This window comes from Balaenoptera ricei, chromosome 12 (assembly GCF_028023285.1).
Source record: "Balaenoptera ricei isolate mBalRic1 chromosome 12, mBalRic1.hap2, whole genome shotgun sequence".
Taxonomy (NCBI): Eukaryota; Metazoa; Chordata; class Mammalia; order Artiodactyla; family Balaenopteridae; genus Balaenoptera; species Balaenoptera ricei.
The window spans coordinates 20,570,437-20,591,263 of NC_082650.1; the positions used below are offsets into that span (position 1 = coordinate 20,570,437).

The window sequence follows — 20,827 nt, forward strand, 5'->3', positions numbered from 1 at the left end:
CAGCAGATGAAGGAGCAAGGTAAAAACCCAAATAAATGAAGAGGAAATAGGCAGTCCACCTGAAAAAGAATTCAGAGTAATAACAGTAAAGATGTTTCAAAGTCTCGGAAATAGAATGAAGAAAATACAAGAAATGTTTAACAAGGACTTAGAAGAACTAAAGAGCAAACAAACAATGATAAACAACATAATAAATGAAATTAAAAATACTCTAGAAGGAATCAATAGCAGAATAACTGAGGCAGAAGAACAGATAAGTGACCTGGAATATAAAATAGTGGAAATGACTACCACAGAGCAGAATAAAGAAAAAAGAATGAAAAGAATTGAGGACAGTCTCAGAGACCTCTGGGACAGCATTAAATGCACCAACATTCGAATTATAGGCGTCCCAGAAGACGAAGAGAAAAAGAAGGGTCTGAGAAAATATTTGAAGACATTATAGTTGAAAACTTCCCTAACATGGGAAAGGAAATAGTTAATCAAGTCCAGGAAGCACAGAGAGTCCCATACAGGATAAATTCAAGTAGAAACACTCCAAGACACATATTAATCAAACTATCAAAAATTAAATACAAAGAAAAACTATTAAAAGAAGCAAGGGAAAAACAACAAATAACATACAAAGGAATCCCCATAAGGTTAACAGCTGATCTTTCAGCAGAAACTCTGCAAGCCAGAAGGGAGTGGCAGGACATATTTAAAGTGATGAAAGGGAAAAACCTACAACCAAGATTACTCTACCCAGCAAGGACCTCATCTAGATTTGACGGAGAAATTAAAACCTTTACAGACAAGCAAAAGGTAAGAGAATTCAGCACCACCAGACCAGCTTTACAACAAATGCTAAAGGAACTTCTCTAGGCAGGAAACACCTACAATAACAAACCCAAAACAATTAAGAAAATGGTAATGGGAACATACATATTGATAATTACCTTAAATGTAAATGGATTAAATGCTCCAACCAAAAGACATAGACTGGCTGAAGGGATACAAAAACAAGACCCATATATATGCTGTCTACAAGAGACCCAAATCAGACCTAGGGACACATACAGACTGAAAGTGAGGGGATGGAAAAAGATATTCCATGCAAATGGAAATCAAAAGAAAGCTGGAGTAGCAATACTCCTATCAGAAAAAATAGACTTTAAAATAAAGACTATTACAAGAGACAAAGAAGGACACTACATAATGATCAAGGGATCAATCCAAGAAGAAGATATAACAATTGTAAATATTTATGCACCCAACATAGGAGCACCTCAATATATAGGACAAATGCTAACAGCCATAAAAGGGGAAATCAACAGTAACACAATCATAGTAGGGGACTTTAACACCCCACTTTCACCAATGCACAGATCACCCAAAAAGAAAATAAATAAGGAAACACAAGCTTTAAAAGACACATTAGACCAGATAGACTTAATTGATATTTATAGAACATTCCATCCAAAAATAACAGAATACACTTTCTTCTCAAGTGCTCATGGAACATTCTCCAGGATAGATCATATCTTGGGTCACAAATCAAGTCTCAGTAAGTTTAAGAAAATTGAAATCATATCAAGCATCTTTTCCAACCACAACGCTATGAGACTAGGTATCAATTACAGGAAAAAAAATGTAAAAAATACAAACACATGGAGGCTAAACAATATGGTACTAAATGGCCAAGAGATCACTGAAGATATCAAAGAGGAAATCAAAAAATACCTAGAAACAAATGACAGTGAAAACACGATGACCTAAAACCTATGTGATGCAGCAAAAACAGTTCTAAGAGGGAAGTTTACTGCCACACAATCCTACCTCAAGAAACAAGAAACATCTCAAATAAACAACCTAACCTTACACCTAAAGCAATTAGAGAAAGAAGAACAAAGAAACCCCCAAGGTTAGCAGAAGGAAAGAACCACAAAGATCAGATCAGAAATAAATGAAACGGAAGGAGAAATTAAGGAAGCAATCCCACTTACCATAGCAACAAAAAGAATAAAATACCTAGGAGTAAAGCTTCCTAAGGAGACAAAAGACCTGTATGCAGAAAATTATAAGACGCTGATGAAAGAAATTAAAGATGACACAAACAGATGGAGAGATACACCACGTCCTTGGATTGGAAGAATCAACATTGTGAAAATGACTATACTACCCAAAGCAATCTACAGATTCAATGCAATCCCTATCAAATTACCAAAGGCATTTTTTACAGAACTAGAATGAAAAATTTTACAATTTGTATGGAAACACAAAAGACCCTGAATAGCCAAAGCAATCTTGAGAAAGAAAAACGGAGGTGGAGGAATCAGGCTCCCGGACTTCAGACTATACTACAAAGCTACAGTAATCAAGACAATATGGTACTGGCACAAAAACAGAAATACAGATCAATGGAACAGGATAGAAAGCCCAGAGATAAACCCATGCACATATGGTCACCTTATCTTTGACAATGGAGGCAAGAATATACAATGGAGAAAAGACAGCCTCTTCAATAAGTTGTGCTGGGAAACTGGACAGCTACATGTAAAAGAATGAAATTAGAACATTTCTTAACACCATACACAAAAATAAACTCAAAATGCATTACAGACCTAAATGTAAGGCCAGACACTACAAAACTCTTAGAGGAAAACATAGGCAGAACACTCTATGACATAAATCACAGCAAGATCCTTTTTGACCCACCTCTCAGAGGAATGGAAATAAAAACAAAAATAAACAAATGGGACCTAATGAAATTTAAAAGCTTTTGCACAGCATAGGAAACCATAAACAAGACGAAAAGACGACCCTCAGAATGGGAGAAAATATTTGCAAACGAAGAAACTGACAAAGCATTAATCTCCAAAACATACAAACAGCTCATGCAGCTCAATATCAAAAAAACAAACAACCCAATCCAAAAATGGGCAGAAGACCTAAATAGACATTTCTCCAAAGAAGACATACAGATGGCCAAGAGGCACATGAAAAGTTGTTCAACATCACCAATTGTTAGAGAAATGCAAATCAAAACTACAATGAGGTATCATCTCACACCAGTCAGGATGGCCATCATCAAAAAAATCTAGAAACAATAAATGCTGGAGAGGGTGTGGAGAAAAGGGAACACTCTTGCACTGTTGGTGGGAATGTAAATTGATACAGCCACTATGGAGAACAGTATGGAGGTTCCTTAAAAAACTAAAACTAGAGCTACCACATGACTCAGCAATCCCACTACTGGGTATATACTCTGAGAAAACCATAATTCAAAAAGAGTCATGTACCACAACGTTCACTGCAGCACTATTTACAATAGCCAGGACATGGAAGCAACCTAAGTGTCCGTCGACAGTTGAATGGATAAAGAAGACGTGGCACATATATATAATGGAATATTACTCAGCCATAAAAAGAAACAAAATTGAGTTATTTGTGGTGAGGTGGATGGACCTAGAGTCTGTCATACAGAGTGAAGTAAGTCAGAAAGAGAAAAACAAATACCATATGCTAACACATATATATGGAATCTAAAAAAAAAAAAAAATGGTTCTGAAGAACCTAGGCGCAGGACAGGAATAAAGATGCAGACATAGAGAATGGACTTGAGGATACAGGGAGGGAGAAGGGTAAGCTGGGACGAAGTGGGAGAGTGGCATGGACATATATACACTACCAAATGTAAAACAGATAGCTAGTGGGAAGCAGCCGCATAGCACAGGGAGATCAGCTCGGTGCTTTGTGACCACCTAGAGGGGTGGGATAGGGAGGGTGGGAGGGAGAAGCAAGAGGGAGGGGACATGGTGATATATGTATACGTATAGCTGGTTCACTTTCTTATACAGCAGAAACTAACACAACATGGTAAAGCAATTATACTCCAATAAAGATGTTATAAATAAATAAATATGGCAATTCACAGTGAAAATATGCTTGTAGATAAAAAAATTGAAAAAGCATTTGTTGGTCTATTAGTAAAAAATAATATTCAGGTTACTACTAGTATCATATATATTTGGATGATGCAAATGAAAAAACCAACAAAAGATTTTACACTAAAAAAATTAGTTACAGCAGTCAGTGGAAATTTTAGTATGTTGGTTTATAGGCAACACAATTAAATTCCCTTCATTAACTCCTTGCCAGGAAGGGATGGAAATGCTTGCCTCTCTGCTCTGAAATTCAATGTAAATAATTAAAAGAAAAATTTAAAAGGCCATAATTCAAGGATGCTATCAGGACCAACTGGGATATTAATCCAAGATAGATGAATTCTAAAGTGTTACGTGCAACAATATACAGACACAGTAAGAAAAAAAAAGTCATGTTTAAGTAGGCAATTCATGCAATTAGGATTTAAGAATACAATTTCATTTTAATTCCTAGACTTCCAGGAGTGGAAATTCACTTGTGACCATGCTAATTTTTAATTCACAAAGGATCAAAAGTCAAGATTAACATGCCGATCTCAATTCATTGTATGCTGGTGACAAGCAGTTTTAAAGTTCTTGTTAGTTACAGGGGCTCAAGGGATTGGTTTGCCACTAGGAAGATGCCAATCTGATCTGCTTTCAAAAAATCCTCCAAAGGTGGTCAGTAAGCTTTGGGAATGCGAAGGCTTATTAACATATTTGCTAGCTTGAGCAACTTGAAAGGGGCAACAAAGCTAAGGAATCCTACAGAATCTTCTAAGTACCATCTGGGGGAAACTTCAACAACTAAACCTTCCTTCCCAGTGGGAATATGTAATCATTCATTCATTCAATTCAGAAATGTATTGAGCACCAAATCTATGGCAGGTGCTTATTTCTATTCTGTATCCATTTCCTTAAAGAGTTTAATAACTTTAGGCAGAACTTTAAAAATATATATCAATTTTACAAATAAATCAGTTACACCTTTATTTTTCTGGAAAGCTGTCCCTATCTTGGAGATTTTTATATTATCAAAGCAAAGTATAATATATAAATACCAAGAAGAGCAATCTAAACCCAAATTAATAGCAGAACCTTGGAAACAAAATATAATAAGATCTAAATTTAAAAGGATTTCTAAAATAATACTATCGTCATTTCCTATATGGGATGTACTTGAGTTCTTCAAAATAACATATGACTAGTAATACTCATCCACAGAAAACTATAAATATTACAAATATTTGTGAATGTGCAAACTTTAACTGTGAGAACACAGGGCCACATCCTGTTAAGGAATCTTGGGTTTCTGCCACTCACCCTCACAACAGAGAATTGCACAGGTGAGAAGGCACCAGTGCAAAGTGGGAGTTTAACCTGTCATGTAGATCCCACTGAAGATATATACTGTTCTCAGGAACCAATAATAGCTATTAATGACTAATAAGATACCAACCAATGGGAATTTTACACTTGCCTTTAAGGGAAGCCAAAAAATGAAATGAATGCATCCCTCTCTTAAGATTTATTTTTGCCCTATAGTTGTTATTATTTATTTTTAATTATATTCTCTTGTAAAATATGACATAGATTAGCCTTATACAATATCTCCATATAAGAATATACTGTGAAAAAGATTTAAGAGTAACTGCTTTAAAAAAATTAAACTTTTAAAACATATCATAAATTCTTGTATAAAAATTTTAATATGGAAATTATACATTTTGTATCCACTAGAAAGCATATATTTAAACATATTTCCCATCCTAGCTCTCATTGCCAATTGACTTTTAACTTGAAAATATCCATTACGATAGTTGAATAAAAACTTCTAAACAAGACTTACAGAATTTGTTCTTAACTAATTATTAATGTATTTGGATTTAAGCTGAACTAAAAAGTAACTTAATTTTGAAACTCTGGCTTATAAAGACTATGATGAGGTTTCATGTAGACATTAAGTAAAATATAATGCAGAACCAAAATCTCTATTAAATTTGACCTTGAATTATAATTAATACAAAGATTTAATCTGTTCATCTATTATGGCTGTTATAGAGCCTAGTAAATAAGTAACAATCTGATAGCATATGGGCTTCACCTGACCCTCTGAAGCTTCTGTGATACTCTACAGGACCAAAAACCTCTGTGTGTGTGTGTGTGTGTGTGTGTGTGTGTGTGTGTGTGTGTGTATGCACATGCTTTTTGCGGGGGTGAGCACGGAGATTGATACATGGTACATATGATTCTGCAAACTTTGAGAAATGAAATTACAAATAATAATCTGGGAAATTATATGCTCCCAAATATAAATATATTTACGGACTTGTGGAAACTGCCATATGTTCTTTAGGCAATTACTTCTGAAAATTCAGAGAAGATTATATTTCAAATAGCTGTTTCCACTTCCCACTAAGGTTGGCATTTTGTAAACTGTAGAGTGGTATAAATTGAAGCATACTTTTTAAACGAAGTCAATATATCATGTTTACCTACACTCCTGATAATGTCTTTTCCCTCATTTAAAATGATATTTTCCGAGGAGAGGATGGAAAAGGGTGCGATGAGAAGCTGTTTTTTATATATACATATACACTACATATACAGGATACATGATATATAACAGTATATGTATATACTAAAATCTTAGTCTAATAGCTGACTAGATTTAATCACCCTGAAAATTATAAATGTATTTATAAATAATCATATTTATTTAAAAGATTATTTAAAATATAATTGTAGCACTATATACTATGTATATACAGTAAACTGTTTGTTTGAAACAGCAGAAATGTTTTCTGTGAGAGCTCCGCAGAAACTGCAAGGCGGCAAGGTACTGAAATCAAAATGTTTGGGAAAAAAAATCAATAAATAGCAATCATTATATAATTTCCTCTGGGATTTGAACTGTTTTTATTTGGTTATTTTCTGGCTCTTAGTTTCCATATGGAAAATTCACAGGGTCATAATCTGTGATGCCTTAAATAGTTTGGCCTTTATACAGTGACTATTTTATTCCATGAGAAAAGAACTCCAAAACCAAAAAAAACCCAAGCCAAAACAAAAAAAAAAAGGAGGGAAAAAAAAAGGAAAATTTGAAAATAATCCCTTTCTACACCTGAATTTGATGACATCAGAAGTCAAGGTCTGAAGAGAAGAGAGGGAATTACATTAGAAAAAGCTATTTTCAGACCTTGTTTGGTATGTCACTAAAAGCTCTCTTTTGAAGTAATACATGTTTCTTACTATAGGCTGCATTGAAGAGGATAATTTCTCCTTAAAGACAGGCTTGTTTTATTTGCCTCATGTTATCACTCAGAAGGCAGACCAAAGAATCCCAGAGAGCAGGTTCTCACTGGCCCTGCACACAGTGATGTGATGGTATCTAGGCTGGGCTTCATTTGCTTTGCCAACATACAGAATGTTTGATTTATCTTCAAATAATTTACAGTCTTGTTTCTAATATTGGTTTTTGTTATCTTACCAAAGAAGACAAAGGGCCCCACTCAGGAAAAAAGAAATGGAAGGAAAAAGCGTAGCAGTCGCGTTATGATCTTTCATACTCACGGCAGCAAGATGGAAATGTACTGTTGATCTGCTCCATAACCTCTGTGAGGTCTGTGCTGGTGTCATGAGGGGGGGCCAGCAGGTCCTCTGCCGCTGTGACAGCAGATAGAAAGAACAAGAGACACTCTGAAATTAATGTCTGGTCTTCCACTAAAACGCAACTTCATGGAGAAAATACTAGTACTGGCCTCTAAATATCAAGGTGAAAATAGTCCTCCTTATAAAGGATAATTTTAGGGGAAAATTCCAAAACCATTTTTGTATTTTTTTGTGGTAACAGAATTTTACATAATTAAAATTTATTAGATGTTTCTAAAGGAAGAACCCACATGTCAGGGGAAAATTCACGAGTGACAAATTATAGTCATATTATTGCAATTTATTAGTCAGAATTCCACTATTGTGCATTACAAGTATTTTTTCATCTGAGAAAGATAGTCCATTAATTTCTTTTTCCTTCCTTCTTTTTGGAGACTTCAGTATAGGCTAGCTTATACTGCCACAAAACTAGAGGTAGTTTTTTTTTTTTTTGGCCTTGCTGTGGGGCATGTGGGATCTTAGTTCCCCGACCAGGGATCGAACCCGTGCCCCCTGCAGTGGAAGCGCAGAGTCCTAACCACTGGACTGCCAGGGAATTCCCACTAGAGGTATTTTATAAGATACTTTTTACTCTAATGTTTCTTAGTCTATAATCGATAGCAAAATAGTTCTCTTATTTAAAAATTAAAATAATATTAATATTTTAGATTTTCTTCAGATTAATGCAGCAAAAGATAAATTAATTTGCTTAAAGTATGTGGTCCTCAGTAGAATTTTAGAACTTAATTTCATCAATAACAAAATGTCATTCCAGAATGCCTGGTTGACAGGGCCCTTCCTAGCAGCAGTGACAGGTCCACATTGTGACCAATGACAGGCTGGGTGGGACTTCAGCCTCAGATGGGGGTGGGAGAGGCAGCAATGTCTGTAGGAGCTAGGATGGAGAAAGCAGAATACTGAGTCTCCAGCCCTGGGCAAAGAAAACTATGTTTGATGTAATATTCTTTAGTATTTTATTCTGAATGTGTACAAGTATGAAATTTTAGAGACAGGAAATTTACTGAAAAAAAGAATTGTTCCTAAGGCAAAGAAAAAAATAAATTGTGCTCATCCCAAAAGGAAAGAGCTCTTTTTCATCTTTCATCAAAATTCAGTCCACTACTACACCTTATATAAACAAGCGCATTATAGTTTATTATTCTAAAATGTTTGCTTTTTTGGTATAGTTGAAATGGCTTTGTACTCAGCTGAGACCACAGAGAATACAAATTCCTTTATGCCCAAAGGCACCCATGTGTAAGAATGTTATTTAAAATGAAAAGCAAACAAATGGCAAAGCCCAGAGTAGACCAGGGTGGGGAGTAGCCAAGTCTTGGGGACACGGACCTGCTTGATGGAACTGTGGGCCGGGGTCCGGATCCAGGGAGTAGTTCAGTGCGGATTGCTGAGGTGAAGCCCAGGGGGAGACGCCATTGATTTGGGAATCAGATTCAGGCTGGAATCACATTCAGAGGTTAGAAGAGAGGAAAGATTCAAATAATGATCAAAGAAAACATTTCCGTTTCTAACTTCCCCTCCCCAACTACAGATAATTAAATCACATAACATTCTTCACCCTCAGTCATTTTCAAATACATTTTAGCATCAGTTGGTGGGCTCACAAGTATTCACATGAGGACCAAGTGGTCCTTCCCTTTTGATTTGGGCACCTTGAAGAACTCACTTGGTTATATGGCAAGATTTACCTATCAATGTCAGTGTCATTCCTCAATTGTTCCATTATTTTTATGTCAACCAAGTGAATTTGGAAACATGTTGCATTCATCTTTAAAAAAATTAACACTGTTTCTCATACAGTAAATTTATCTAATTTCAAAATTAGCTCATTTTTTATTCAAATCAATATTTAACAGCAATATTGGAGAGTGGTGAAGAGCACGATTTTGGATTTAGCTGCTTGGATACAAACTCAGTCACTCAGAGCTGAGTCATTCCGAGGAAATTTTTTTTCTTTTTTTTTTTTGTGGCTGCACTGCACTGTGGCATGTGGGATCTTCGTTCCCCGACCAGGGATCGAACCCACACCCCAAGCATGGAAGCATGGAGTCTTAACCACTGGACCACCAGGAAGTCCCTCTGAGGAAATTTTATAATCGTCTGCTTTTTATTTATAAAAATTGGATTTTTTATTTATAAACTAGTGGTAAGAGTGCCTGTGTCAGAGGGTTTTGTGAAGGAGGTGATCAATTAGTATTTCTAAAGCGATTAGAACAGAATCTGACACCTAATAAATACCTCACAAAGGCAGAAAGTTTGAAATTGACAAGTACATGGTCAAATTAGAAAAGTGTGATCCACTGTAAAGGGAATGCAGAAGTTACAATGTTTTTTTGTTGTTGTTGTTGTTTTTAAATATATTTTTAATAAATTTATTTATTTATTTTTGGCTGCATCGGGTCTTCATCGTTGGGTCTTCATTGCTGCGTGCAGGCTCTCTCTAGTTGTGGCGAGCGGGGGCTACTCTGCGTTACAGTGCGTGGGCTTCTCATTGCAGTGGCTTCTCTTGTTTCGGAGCTCAGGGTCTAGGTGCATGGGCTTCAGTACTTGTAGCACACGGGCTCAGTAGTTGTGGCTTGCGGGCTCTAGAGCACAGGCTCAGTAGTTGTGGCACACAGGCTTAGTGGCTCCGTGGCATGTGGGATCTTCCCGGACCAGGGCTCGAACCCGTGTCCCCTGCATTGGCAGGCAGATTCTCAACCACTGAGCCACCAGGGAAGTCTGATTTACAAGGTTTTTGATGCTGATTTTTCCATTACATCTATATTAGCTGTTTTATTTATTATTTATTTATTAGTAGTTTTGCTAGTTTTTACTATCAGAGTTGAATTTTCCATCAACTTAGCATGGCATTCATGCTAAGTCATTAAGAAGGGATAAGAGCTCCACAGTCTGGAATATACAGAGCCATTTAGATATCCGATATCTCGAGAAGCATTACTGTGCAATTCTGAAGGCTCACGAGCCATTAGGCAGCTCTGTCTAACAGGAGGAGGCGAGTAGGGGGAGGTGAGGGTGAGCAGAAGAGCCTTCGGCTCTCTGAAGAGCATCAACAGACTACAGCAAACACAGCTTTCAAGCACAGCTTCCTTCTACAACAATTCTACCTATGCAGTACGTCCTTAATACTCACACTTCATATTCTAAATAAGAGAGTTCCAGAGAAAAGTCATCCCTTACCCAGGCACCATTCAGAAACATCAAATTCACATTACTAACAATGTAGCTTTTCCAATGTACAGCAGTGGCGCCAAGATAAGCTTCAAACATTCAAAGTACTTAGGGAAAACCAGCCAGGCCTTGGGGAAGGTCTAATGATGCACAATTCCAAAGTAAACCTTCCCCCAAGCAGTCTCACAAAAAGTCTGAAACAGTAACAGACATTCAGAAAGTATAAGGGGTATTCTGTGGCCCGCTGTGCAGGTAATGCAAAAATTACACTGTTTTGAATGATTCTGACATGTTAAAAGATACTGATAGCAACTGTGAAAAGATGGTTTTCTAAAATTTGAGAAAATCACTGGAGAGAGAGTTGTTTCTGCCTTTGACTCAACAAATCATTTCTGGGGAAAGTCGTTCCTATTCACTGTGTAGGGGCCCCATACTGCATAGGCCAGAGAAAAAGGCAAAAGATGACATGAATTCTCATGTCAGGGATTCTTCAAGAGAGAAAAGTTCCAGGCCCATTTGCTGGGATTCTATACAATAGACACCTGCTGCAAAGACATCTTCACTACCAGTTCTGTGACATGACGCCTATTCTTTTAACTGCTAGATGTAATCAGGTACTTAATTCTCTATAGTGTGTTGTGTCTTTATAGATGATACTACATTATATATCATACTATTTTGTTATGGTCCCTAACAAGATTGCAGGTAAAAAGGCAGAAGCTGTATCTGATGCTTCTTTTATATCCCAAAGGACAGTGTTTTTCAAAATTGCAGGCTATTGCCCGTTGATGAGTTATAAAACCAGCACTAAGAAAGGAAGACAGAAGAAAAATAAGAGGGAGGGAGGGAGGAAGGAAGGAAGGAAGGAAGGGAAGAAGGAAAGAAGGAAGGAAAAAAATAGAAAGTAAGAGACAGCATTTTTTGATAACAGCAATTAGCATTTTGTATTCATCATACATGTATGCATTCATCATAATGCAAATTGTATTTTTTATTGTCAAGAAAGTCTGCAAACAACTGCCATAAAACATGTTATGGCAGGAAATAATAGCTATGTTAGGAAATAATAACTGCAAATTAATAAACATCTGTTACTTAATTTCTTGAAAATAGCTCATTGGAAGGTTTTACCATGAAGAGCTCAGGTCACTTCCTTTCCCTTCATGTCCACAGATGTTTCCCAAATGTAATTTATGCAGATATATGTTATAGGATCTTTTGCCTTAAACTATTCAGAGCTGAGATAGATTTCAGTGTTAAAGAAGAATGGGCAATTCCATCTTAAGCTGGGAAAACGCACTTTTTGGCACCAGTGAGCATTCAATGCTTACGTTTGAAGAGGGATTTCTAAGCCAGTCTAAATCCACTATGGAGAGGAGAAACCGGAAGTGAACCTCTCTACCAACTCTGGGACTGAGTCCCATGGGACACGGGACTGGGGCAGATGGTGTGGGGACAGGTGACATCAAGTTCTGCGCACTCTACCTGCTCTAGCAGCTGCCGAAGCCGGTGGAGCTGAGACTCTAGCTGCTTGTTGTGATCTTCCAAAATCTGCATCCTAGCCTCCAGCCGACCTTTATGCTGCCTGAGGAGTTTTGCTTCTGCTATAAGTTCTGAATCCTCCGACGTGTGATGAGGAGACACAACAGAGTCTGGAGGGGAGCCAACAGGGAGGCCCCTTCTCAAGTGTTGCTCTTTCAGCTGCTCGTATTCCACTTGCAGACTTCTAGTGTAGAGAAGGGAAAACTGGAATTAGTATTGCATACCTCACCTTCTCACCAGAATTGTCCACGAGCTCCACATGTAGCCCACGCTACTTACTTCCTCATAGGCAAAAACACGTACAACAATGCTATAAGCAAGCACGAATAAAACCGTGCTTTTAAATAAACAAGTGCTCTAACAGACACCATCCCTGAACCCTGAAATGCAGCTGTAATCTGCAGCCAGCTGCCCAGCGTGTTAATGTCCTCTAAAACTTTGCCTCCACTGTACTTCCTGGACAATAGTCCTGAAAAAAGAATGGGTTAAGGGTCATGTTGAAGTGAATATGAAAGAATTCCCCATCAGAAGTTTTCCCAGGGTGACACATCTTCTCCTCCCAGGTCTAGCACACCTTTGTTCTTCCTCAAGGTCAGCAATGATCCGCTCCAGTTCTCCGCGTTCTTCCCTCTCTACCGACTTCAGGATCTGAGCGGGACTCTGGGGCTGGCTCACAGGGGACTCCCCGCCGAGCGTCTGGCAGTACTGTTGGATGAGGGCATGCTCGTCTTCCCTATGGAGGCAAAGGAGACCACAAAAAGGCTCACATCTGGACATGGATGTCTCCGGAGGTAAAGGAAGTAGAAACAATGATGGTCAGGATGGCTACTGAGCCATGACTGCCTTAAAGCTCAATGTCCCAATGACCTCACTTTAAAACTCTGGGAAGATATTTTACCTAATAGTGTATGTATACTATACACACATACCAACATTTCATGCTTTGCCTTGGTCTAACATGCAGATCTCACAAACCTTAGAAGAGATATTTTACTCGGCAGAGGATATAAAATAAAGTACAACACTTAAATAGTTAAAAGACTTTATAGGCAAAATCAATAACTGAATGCCAAAAGAGTAGGTTAAAAGACTGTTAATTAAAAATAAACTGGGCTTCCCTGGTGGTTGAGAGTCCGCCTGCCAATGCAGGGGACACAGGTTCGAGCCCTGGTCTGGGAAGATCCGCATGCCGCGGAGCAACTGGGCCCGTGAGCCACAATTACTGAGCCTGCGCGTCTGGAGCCTGTGCTCCGCAACAAGAGAGGCCACGATAGTGAGAGGCCCGCGCACCGCGATGAAGAGTGGCCCCCGCTCGCCAAGGCTAGAGAGAGCCCTCGCACAGAAACGAGGACCCAGCACAGCAAAAAATAAATAAATTAATTTATAAAAAAATAAATAAATAAACTGCTATAGACTGTTTCCCCTCCCCGAAATTATGTTGAAACCGAATCCCCAGTGTAAAGGTGTGTGGAGGTAGGGTGTTTGGGAGGTGATTAGGTCATGAGGGTGGAGCCTCCAAGATTAGGATTAGTATCCTTATGAAAGAGACCCCAGAGAGCTCCCTTCCTGCTTCTGCCATGTGAGGGAACTACAAAATGACAGCTATGAACCAGGAAGGGGGTCCTCATCAGGTACTAAATCCGCTGGCTCCTTGATCTTGGACATCCCCGTCTCCAGAACTATGAGAAAAAAATGTTAGTCATTTATAAGCCACCCAGTTTGTAGTGTTTTGCTATAGCAGTCCCAATCAACTAGTTGATTTCACTGTCTTTAGCATGTGGTTAAAAGCAATTTTATAACGCTTTGTAACCCAAAGCGTGGGAGAAGCAAATCCTTATATTCTTTCATTTAAATAACTTAGCATAAATTATAATTGTAGATATTTATAAAATAGCTACAGATATCTTACTTGATATTATCAGCATGTCACTTCTAGGATCAATCATTCTGCATTAAACAAGGAACTCCATTTAATTGACTTGGGTTCTCCCACTTTTCTAACTACTTGTCTAATGAACTAGACATATTAATAATGTGGTCAGATCTAATGACTGACAGAAACAGAAGTATAACAAAGTAGACAAAGTTGATATGTTCATGTGAAGGAAATGCTTATCAGCAAGACTTGAATCCCTTCCCTTCTTTTACCAGAGATCCAGTCAGATCTCCTTGTAAATGTGCAAATGACAGACTTCCTGGCTAATACTAGCAGGAGAGTCCTGCTATAGAATACCTTTGGCAGATTGTACCCTGATCTGTTTTGATGGCTTTTGGTAAACAAATCCTGGAATCTATGGATTTATAGGATAGGGCTTCAGGAAAACATCTTGTAAGTTATGTAGCTATCAGAGTATAAAATGGAGCTATTCCATGACTGAACCAGCTCCCTACTGTGTAAGTGATGTGACTGCAAATATCCCTCAAAGACCTCATCTGTTACCCTGCGGTCAGAGCACCTCCTAACGCAGAAGTAACCTGGTGAGTGGCACGGGCAGTCCTGGACCTTTTGCTTATGAGTAATGCTTGATACTAGGTGAGATCTTTGATTCTGTGAGTCACATTTGAAAATCCAACCCTGTGTTATCACACTTTACTCTGATAAAGAGGGGACATGAAATTGCATCTGAGAGGTAGTGAGTTCTTAGAAAAGGTATCTCCTGAGCACTGAGATCAGAGCAATATAAAGAAGGAACTGAAAATAATGACTGTTAGGCCTGCAAAACAGCCAAAGCACAGGTTCAGATGAGCCACTTGCTGATTTACTTTGCTTCCTTTATCAGTAAACCTCCCTAATCTCACCTTCTTTCTACTATCAAATGAATAAAAAAGGAGTGGGACTCTTTCAACACAGTTAGAAACTGGAAATAAGAAACATAGATGGGAAGGACTGAAATAAGCTATGGCATCATCCTTTGATACCTGTCCTGGGAAAACATCATATCGCTGTGAAATAAATAAGGGAGACTCTTAGAAGAATCTCAGCCTTTCTTCTAAATTTAGAAGGGTGAGGATAAGAGGAAGGAATGGGTCCTGCACCAATGCAGAGCAGCAGTGTTTGAAAGCAGAAATCCAGGGACTTCCCTGGCGGTACAGTGGTTAAGACTCCGCACTTCCACTGCAGGGGGCATGGGTTTGATCCCTGGTCGGGGAACTAAGATCTCACAAGCTGTGCAGTGCGGTCAGAAAAATAAATTAAAAAAGAAAGAAAGAAAGAAAGCAGAACCCAAAGCTCCTAGGATGCCCATGTAGCAAAATCAAACAAAAACCTGGCAAGGAGGTATGTGCGTGTGTGTTTGGAGGTGGGGGAGGGTATTTTCCTGAGAGGGAGTAAATGGGTAATTTATTATTATACCCTAAACATAACTGTATTATGAAGGAGCAGAGAAGGCTGTGAGGCTAATGTATCAACACCACAGGGACACCAATTAGCTGCTAAGGATGACAAGACTCTACGTCAGTGATGCTTGGAGGCACTTCACTCAATTTAAGTGAAGAGAGAGGCCATAATAAGAGAGGATTAAAAAGTACAGATCTAATAAATGGACAGGACAAATGGACAAAGCATAAAAATACAGTGCATATAAACTAAATGATAAAATGAAATAATAAAGTAATAAAAAAGTAAGAGTAGAGGAGAACATTTGTAAATATTTCTCAGGCGAAAAAGAGGAGTATAGAAACTAAAAAGACTGAGTATGCAAAAAAGAAATAATAACAAAAGAAAAATGTTCATATATATCCCAGTGAAAATGTTATCTATTCAGGATAAAGCATCTCAAGAAATCAGCCAGAAATCAAAACAAAACAGGAAATCATTTGTAAAGAAAGAAAAATGTTTAGCTTCCAACTCTCCATAATATTCAATGTCCAAAGTCAATGGACAAGGTCTAGAGTCCTAACCTAGCCATTCATATGACCAACCAAGTCAAGTAAATGTACAGCAAAGCGCTTTGTCCGCAATTTCCTTCCTTTAAAGATTTTTTCTGTTCCAGGCTTCAGAGTTGCAAACAGCAATGCCAGTGCCAATCAGGCCAGCCCCCCAATTTGATCCTTCCACATACAACAGTGTCGCTCATGGGCAGATGGAGTGAGACATCCTGATGGCAATGGCTAAGGAGATGTCCTTGAGTTCCAGCTACTCAGATTCACCAGGACTATCCTGAGTCCTGTCTCTTTTTGAGACATGGTTGCTCAATTCCTCCTTGAAAGAAAATCAGTATCCTTAAAATTAATGCCTTTAAATTGTCCACAGTCAGACTTTCAGGAGAAAAGGGAATATTGGGAATTGGGTTTATGTGGGGGTAAAAAGCCACGAGATTGATTCAGGTCTAGGCTGGGGAGGTAGCAGCCCATGATGCATGGAGGTACAATGACTAATTAACCAGCTTCACAGAAGATGAACATTGTGAGGAGCCAAGGAGCTGGTTTCATAGACCAGTCTGAAGGACAAAGAAAGGCTCAAACTGCAGATACAAATGACTAAAGGGCCTTCCTTGGGCAACTTAGAGAGAATTACAGGTTCAAGTCTCAAAATTCATATCTCAAGGCATAGGGCTTTCTTTTATTGCCTATGGCTGAGATCACCCAAAACCAAATTTGGGAGATTGGGCCCAGCAGATGTTGAATTACAAATTTATTATTGTAATACTTATTCATCTTGTCAAGTCAATAGTACTGATTAAAATGAAAATATTTTAAAGGTAAATATTATACATTTAAGGGAGAAAAAATGACCATTTCATGTCAAACCACTGGATTTTAGGTCCAGAGTAGGGTTTTGATGGTTGAGTCCTTGTTAGCGTTCTCACTTGATGGAACCCCTGCATGTTCACAGGAAAAGAACCCCAGAATACTCAGTAGTTCAAACTGTGAAAGAGCAAAGAAATTCCAGATTGGCTTTATCAAAGTAAGATTTATTAACATATTCATTAAGAAAATATTAATGTACCAGTAACTGGAAAACAATTTCTCTTTAGTGATTTATACATTCTTACACTATTAATTTAATCTCCCATAGAAGGGAGAATTTGGTTCCTTGCCTTTTCCAGCACCTCGAGGCCACCACATTCCTCCATTTTCAAAGCCAGCAGCGTAGCACCTGTAAAATCTCTGTATCTCACCTCTGCTTCTATGGTTACCTCCCCTTCCCTAACTGACTCTCCTCCCTCTTTCAAAGACCCTTGCAACTACACTGGACCCACCTAGGTAATCCAGGATGATCTTCCCATCTCAAAATCCTTAATTTAATCACTTGTGCAAAGTCCCTTTTGCCGTGTAAAGTGACACATTCATAGGTTTCAGGGATTAGGATGTCGACTTCTTTTGGGGCCCATTATTTTGTTTACTTCAAATGCCCTCACCATGTTCCTCCCCTGTGGGAACACTTATCCATCTCCCCTCTAGCCTGTAAGATCCCTGAAGACAGATGGACCTTTATCTACACAGTATTGGGCGCATGGCAGTGGTGTTCTGCTAAGTGTTTACCAGCAGGTTCTCTACAAGATAAGTAAATAAAAAGGCCCTGATTTGTAACATTTTTAATTCTATGGTTTAAATACCTTCCTCACGGCCAATTTAAGCTAATGACTTCACAGAAAGGTAGAGCTGCGAAAAGATACACAGTTGCACACCACCTGACACCCCAAGAGCACAGATAATAGTAAAGTGAAGTAAAATAATTAGGATGTGATGAGTTTTGAGTATTACTTTTGTTTTTATTTTAACCTAATCTATTGAACTGCAAGTGTATACAAACGAACTTGAATAACTGCTCTGTTTAACAAGAAGCTTACAAACTTCTTGAAAATTTAACAACCAGCTTTCACAGTTGCCTCCAGCACGCTACTGCAAGGTAGGGTTACAATAAATATTTGCTGGATGGAAGAATGAGTTAAGATATCTGCTGATAGTATATTAAAATGTATTCAGCTTCTGATTATTGTCTTTTCTCAGGCATTGGTGCTAAATTTAAAAATAAATAGTGCTTATTCTAATTTGAAAATAGGAGAAACTAACTTTGAGCATTGCCTTTACTCTGTTCACAAGATGCAAAAAACACATTTTAAAGAATTTAAGTTTGGTTGTAATTATTTTGGTTTTAATGATTATTTTTTAATTTTGTTTAATTCTTTAGCTATTTGTCAAACGTGGTGGAAGTCATGTGGATTCAGGATATTCAAGATACTTAACTGCTTTATAAGAAATACATACTAGGAGGTTAAATATGAAACAAGCATTATGAATATGCTATTATCTTGCTTTGGGAATTGTTCCAAACTCACAGTACATTAATAATAAGGTAAATCACTACTGTATTATTATATAGTATTAACTTGCTAATCTTTGAAATTTAAAATTGAACAATCTCCTGAGAGCTTTTATTTATAAGCTTAATGATAGTAAAACAATTTTTAAAAAATATTGACCAGAAGACATTCCATGTTAGAGTGCCCTAAGGTATTTCAACTTGGCTCTCTCCATGATCTTTTTTAGTACAAAACACCTAAGAACCATGTTCTACAACTTTCCTGGCTACCTTACAGCTTCCCACCAGATCCAGACCACAATGAATCTGTGTGAGTCAAGTGAACTTGACACTATTGAAATCTTATAGACATCATTCGGAATTTAAAATGTTAATTCCAAGGTGGTGGAGGGTGGGAAAAGTTCTGGCACACAACAGTGGGATAATCAGAGATAAAATACCTGTCTAGAAAGGTTTTTAAAAAGTATTCTTGAGTTAAGGAGGCTTTTCCTAGTTGCTAATAAAATCAGATATTGGCAGAGGAGTTAACACTTTTCAATGAAGGGTGGGGAAGAGATGTCCAAGCCTGTGTGGGTTATAATTATTAAATGGCAGAGATTATGGAGAAAATGTGAGCACACAGAAGGAAGAGAGTTTTACAGAATGGCACATATTCTGTAGAATTACATTTGTTAAATTAACAAGAAATATCAGACAAATGGAATGAATATCTATACCTGTATTTATAAATAAAACAATCTGATTTTCCTGAGGCAGATGAGTGGCCAAATGTAGGATTTTTTTCAGTAACTTATATGAAACTAAATAAATAAACATATCCAATTTATACTATCATGCCTTGAAAGCATAAAATCTATGTAGACATTTTTATAACCACACTTAGCAATTTTGATTGGGATCAAAATTCAGGGCTGCAATCAATGAAGATTATATCCGACAGCCATAATACAAGAACTAGCTTTCCCAGGCAGCACTAATTTCATGATTTACTTACACACTTCCTGTGGTAGAGCTGCTATCAGTGAGGAAAGACCCATTAGTCCTTTCCATCTGGGCCAGTCTGAAAAATGAAAATAAGGAGGTTAGAGAATGTGGCCATATAGGGCATAGTCGATTGGTACATCCTCAGTGTTCCTTAAACTGTCCTAATTCTCACAAAATACAGAACGGCCCAAATCCCCTAGCAAGACTTTGAAATTAAAACAACATCTAATGTTGAGCTATATTTCTATCACCACTGCCTTAAGGCCTGGAGACCTTTATTTTATATCATGTTACTTAGTCTCCTAATAGACCTAGTCTCGGAATTGAGCTCCCGGACCCTTTAGTCAGTCTTCATTCTCACACAAATCTGATTATGTTCCTCTCGTGTTTAAAGACTCTCCATGACTCCCCTTTACCAAAGGACAGAATCCTACTCCTTAGCAAGTGGACCCCCCATTATTGGACTTCAGCTTCTGTCCCTTCATTCCTTCTCATCCTTTCCCCTTTCTCCACCTGCAATCCTTTAAATAAACCATGTTCTTTCCTAGCTCAATGCTTTTGAGTATGTTTTTCCAATGGTCCAAGCCTGACTTTCTCCCAAAATTTCTACTTGGCCTAGACTCAGTTCAAATGTTACTATTTTATGGTGCTTGAACTAACCTTTTAAGGCATAGGTAGTAACTAGCACTGCCAATGCTTAGTGTATATTTTTTTCCTGAAAGTTTGTACGTACCATCAAGACCAGCCTATGCTCTATATTGTTTGGGGACTCTAAAATAAACCCCTATAATAAAGCTTTAGCATACATTTAATTACATATTTTAATTCATATGTGCACCCTCTCCTGAGAACACTTTCAATTCCTCCTTTCATTCACTGAAACTGGGTTACATTATCTAAACCCTGCTTGTACAGTGTTTGGATTCTCATGAGCTCAGTAATCACATTCCATGGAGATTTAGTCCATAGAATGTATAGCAGGTGTTTGGTAAAGTGCAAATTACAACATGGAGAGATGAAAGCCCAGATTTCAAATATGATGGAATCACGACTTCTGCAAAACTACCTCCCTTAAATCAAGGCATGTTAATGACATAAGATTAATACAGAAAGAGATACATTCTGGGTGGCAGTGCAGTGGAGGGCTCCTACCAAAGTTTCTTACCGTGTAGCGTACTGTTCTATTCTTGAATGGGTATCATCATGAAACAGCTGAGGAGACTGTGAAGGGCTATAAGAGAGAAAGCAAATAAACAGTTTTACACACAAATGTTGATAGATGTTACTTTAG

General features: G+C 37.9%; 1 protein-coding gene across 8 annotated transcripts in view; it reads right to left on the minus strand.

The window, feature by feature from the left end:
- Window positions 1-20,827, minus strand: part of UTRN (utrophin) — a 501,645-nt gene that overhangs the window by 8,160 nt on the left and 472,658 nt on the right. For all 8 annotated transcript variants that reach the window (XM_059941058.1, XM_059941060.1, XM_059941059.1 and 5 more), the window contains 6 exons: window positions 20,702-20,767; window positions 19,547-19,612; window positions 12,862-13,020; window positions 12,231-12,471; window positions 8,904-9,012; window positions 7,479-7,571 (listed from right to left, as the gene is read on the minus strand). In XM_059941058.1, the coding sequence (XP_059797041.1) occupies window positions 7,479-7,571; window positions 8,904-9,012; window positions 12,231-12,471; window positions 12,862-13,020; window positions 19,547-19,612; window positions 20,702-20,767 (734 nt within the window). The remainder of the gene's footprint in view (window positions 1-7,478; window positions 7,572-8,903; window positions 9,013-12,230; window positions 12,472-12,861; window positions 13,021-19,546; window positions 19,613-20,701; window positions 20,768-20,827) is intronic.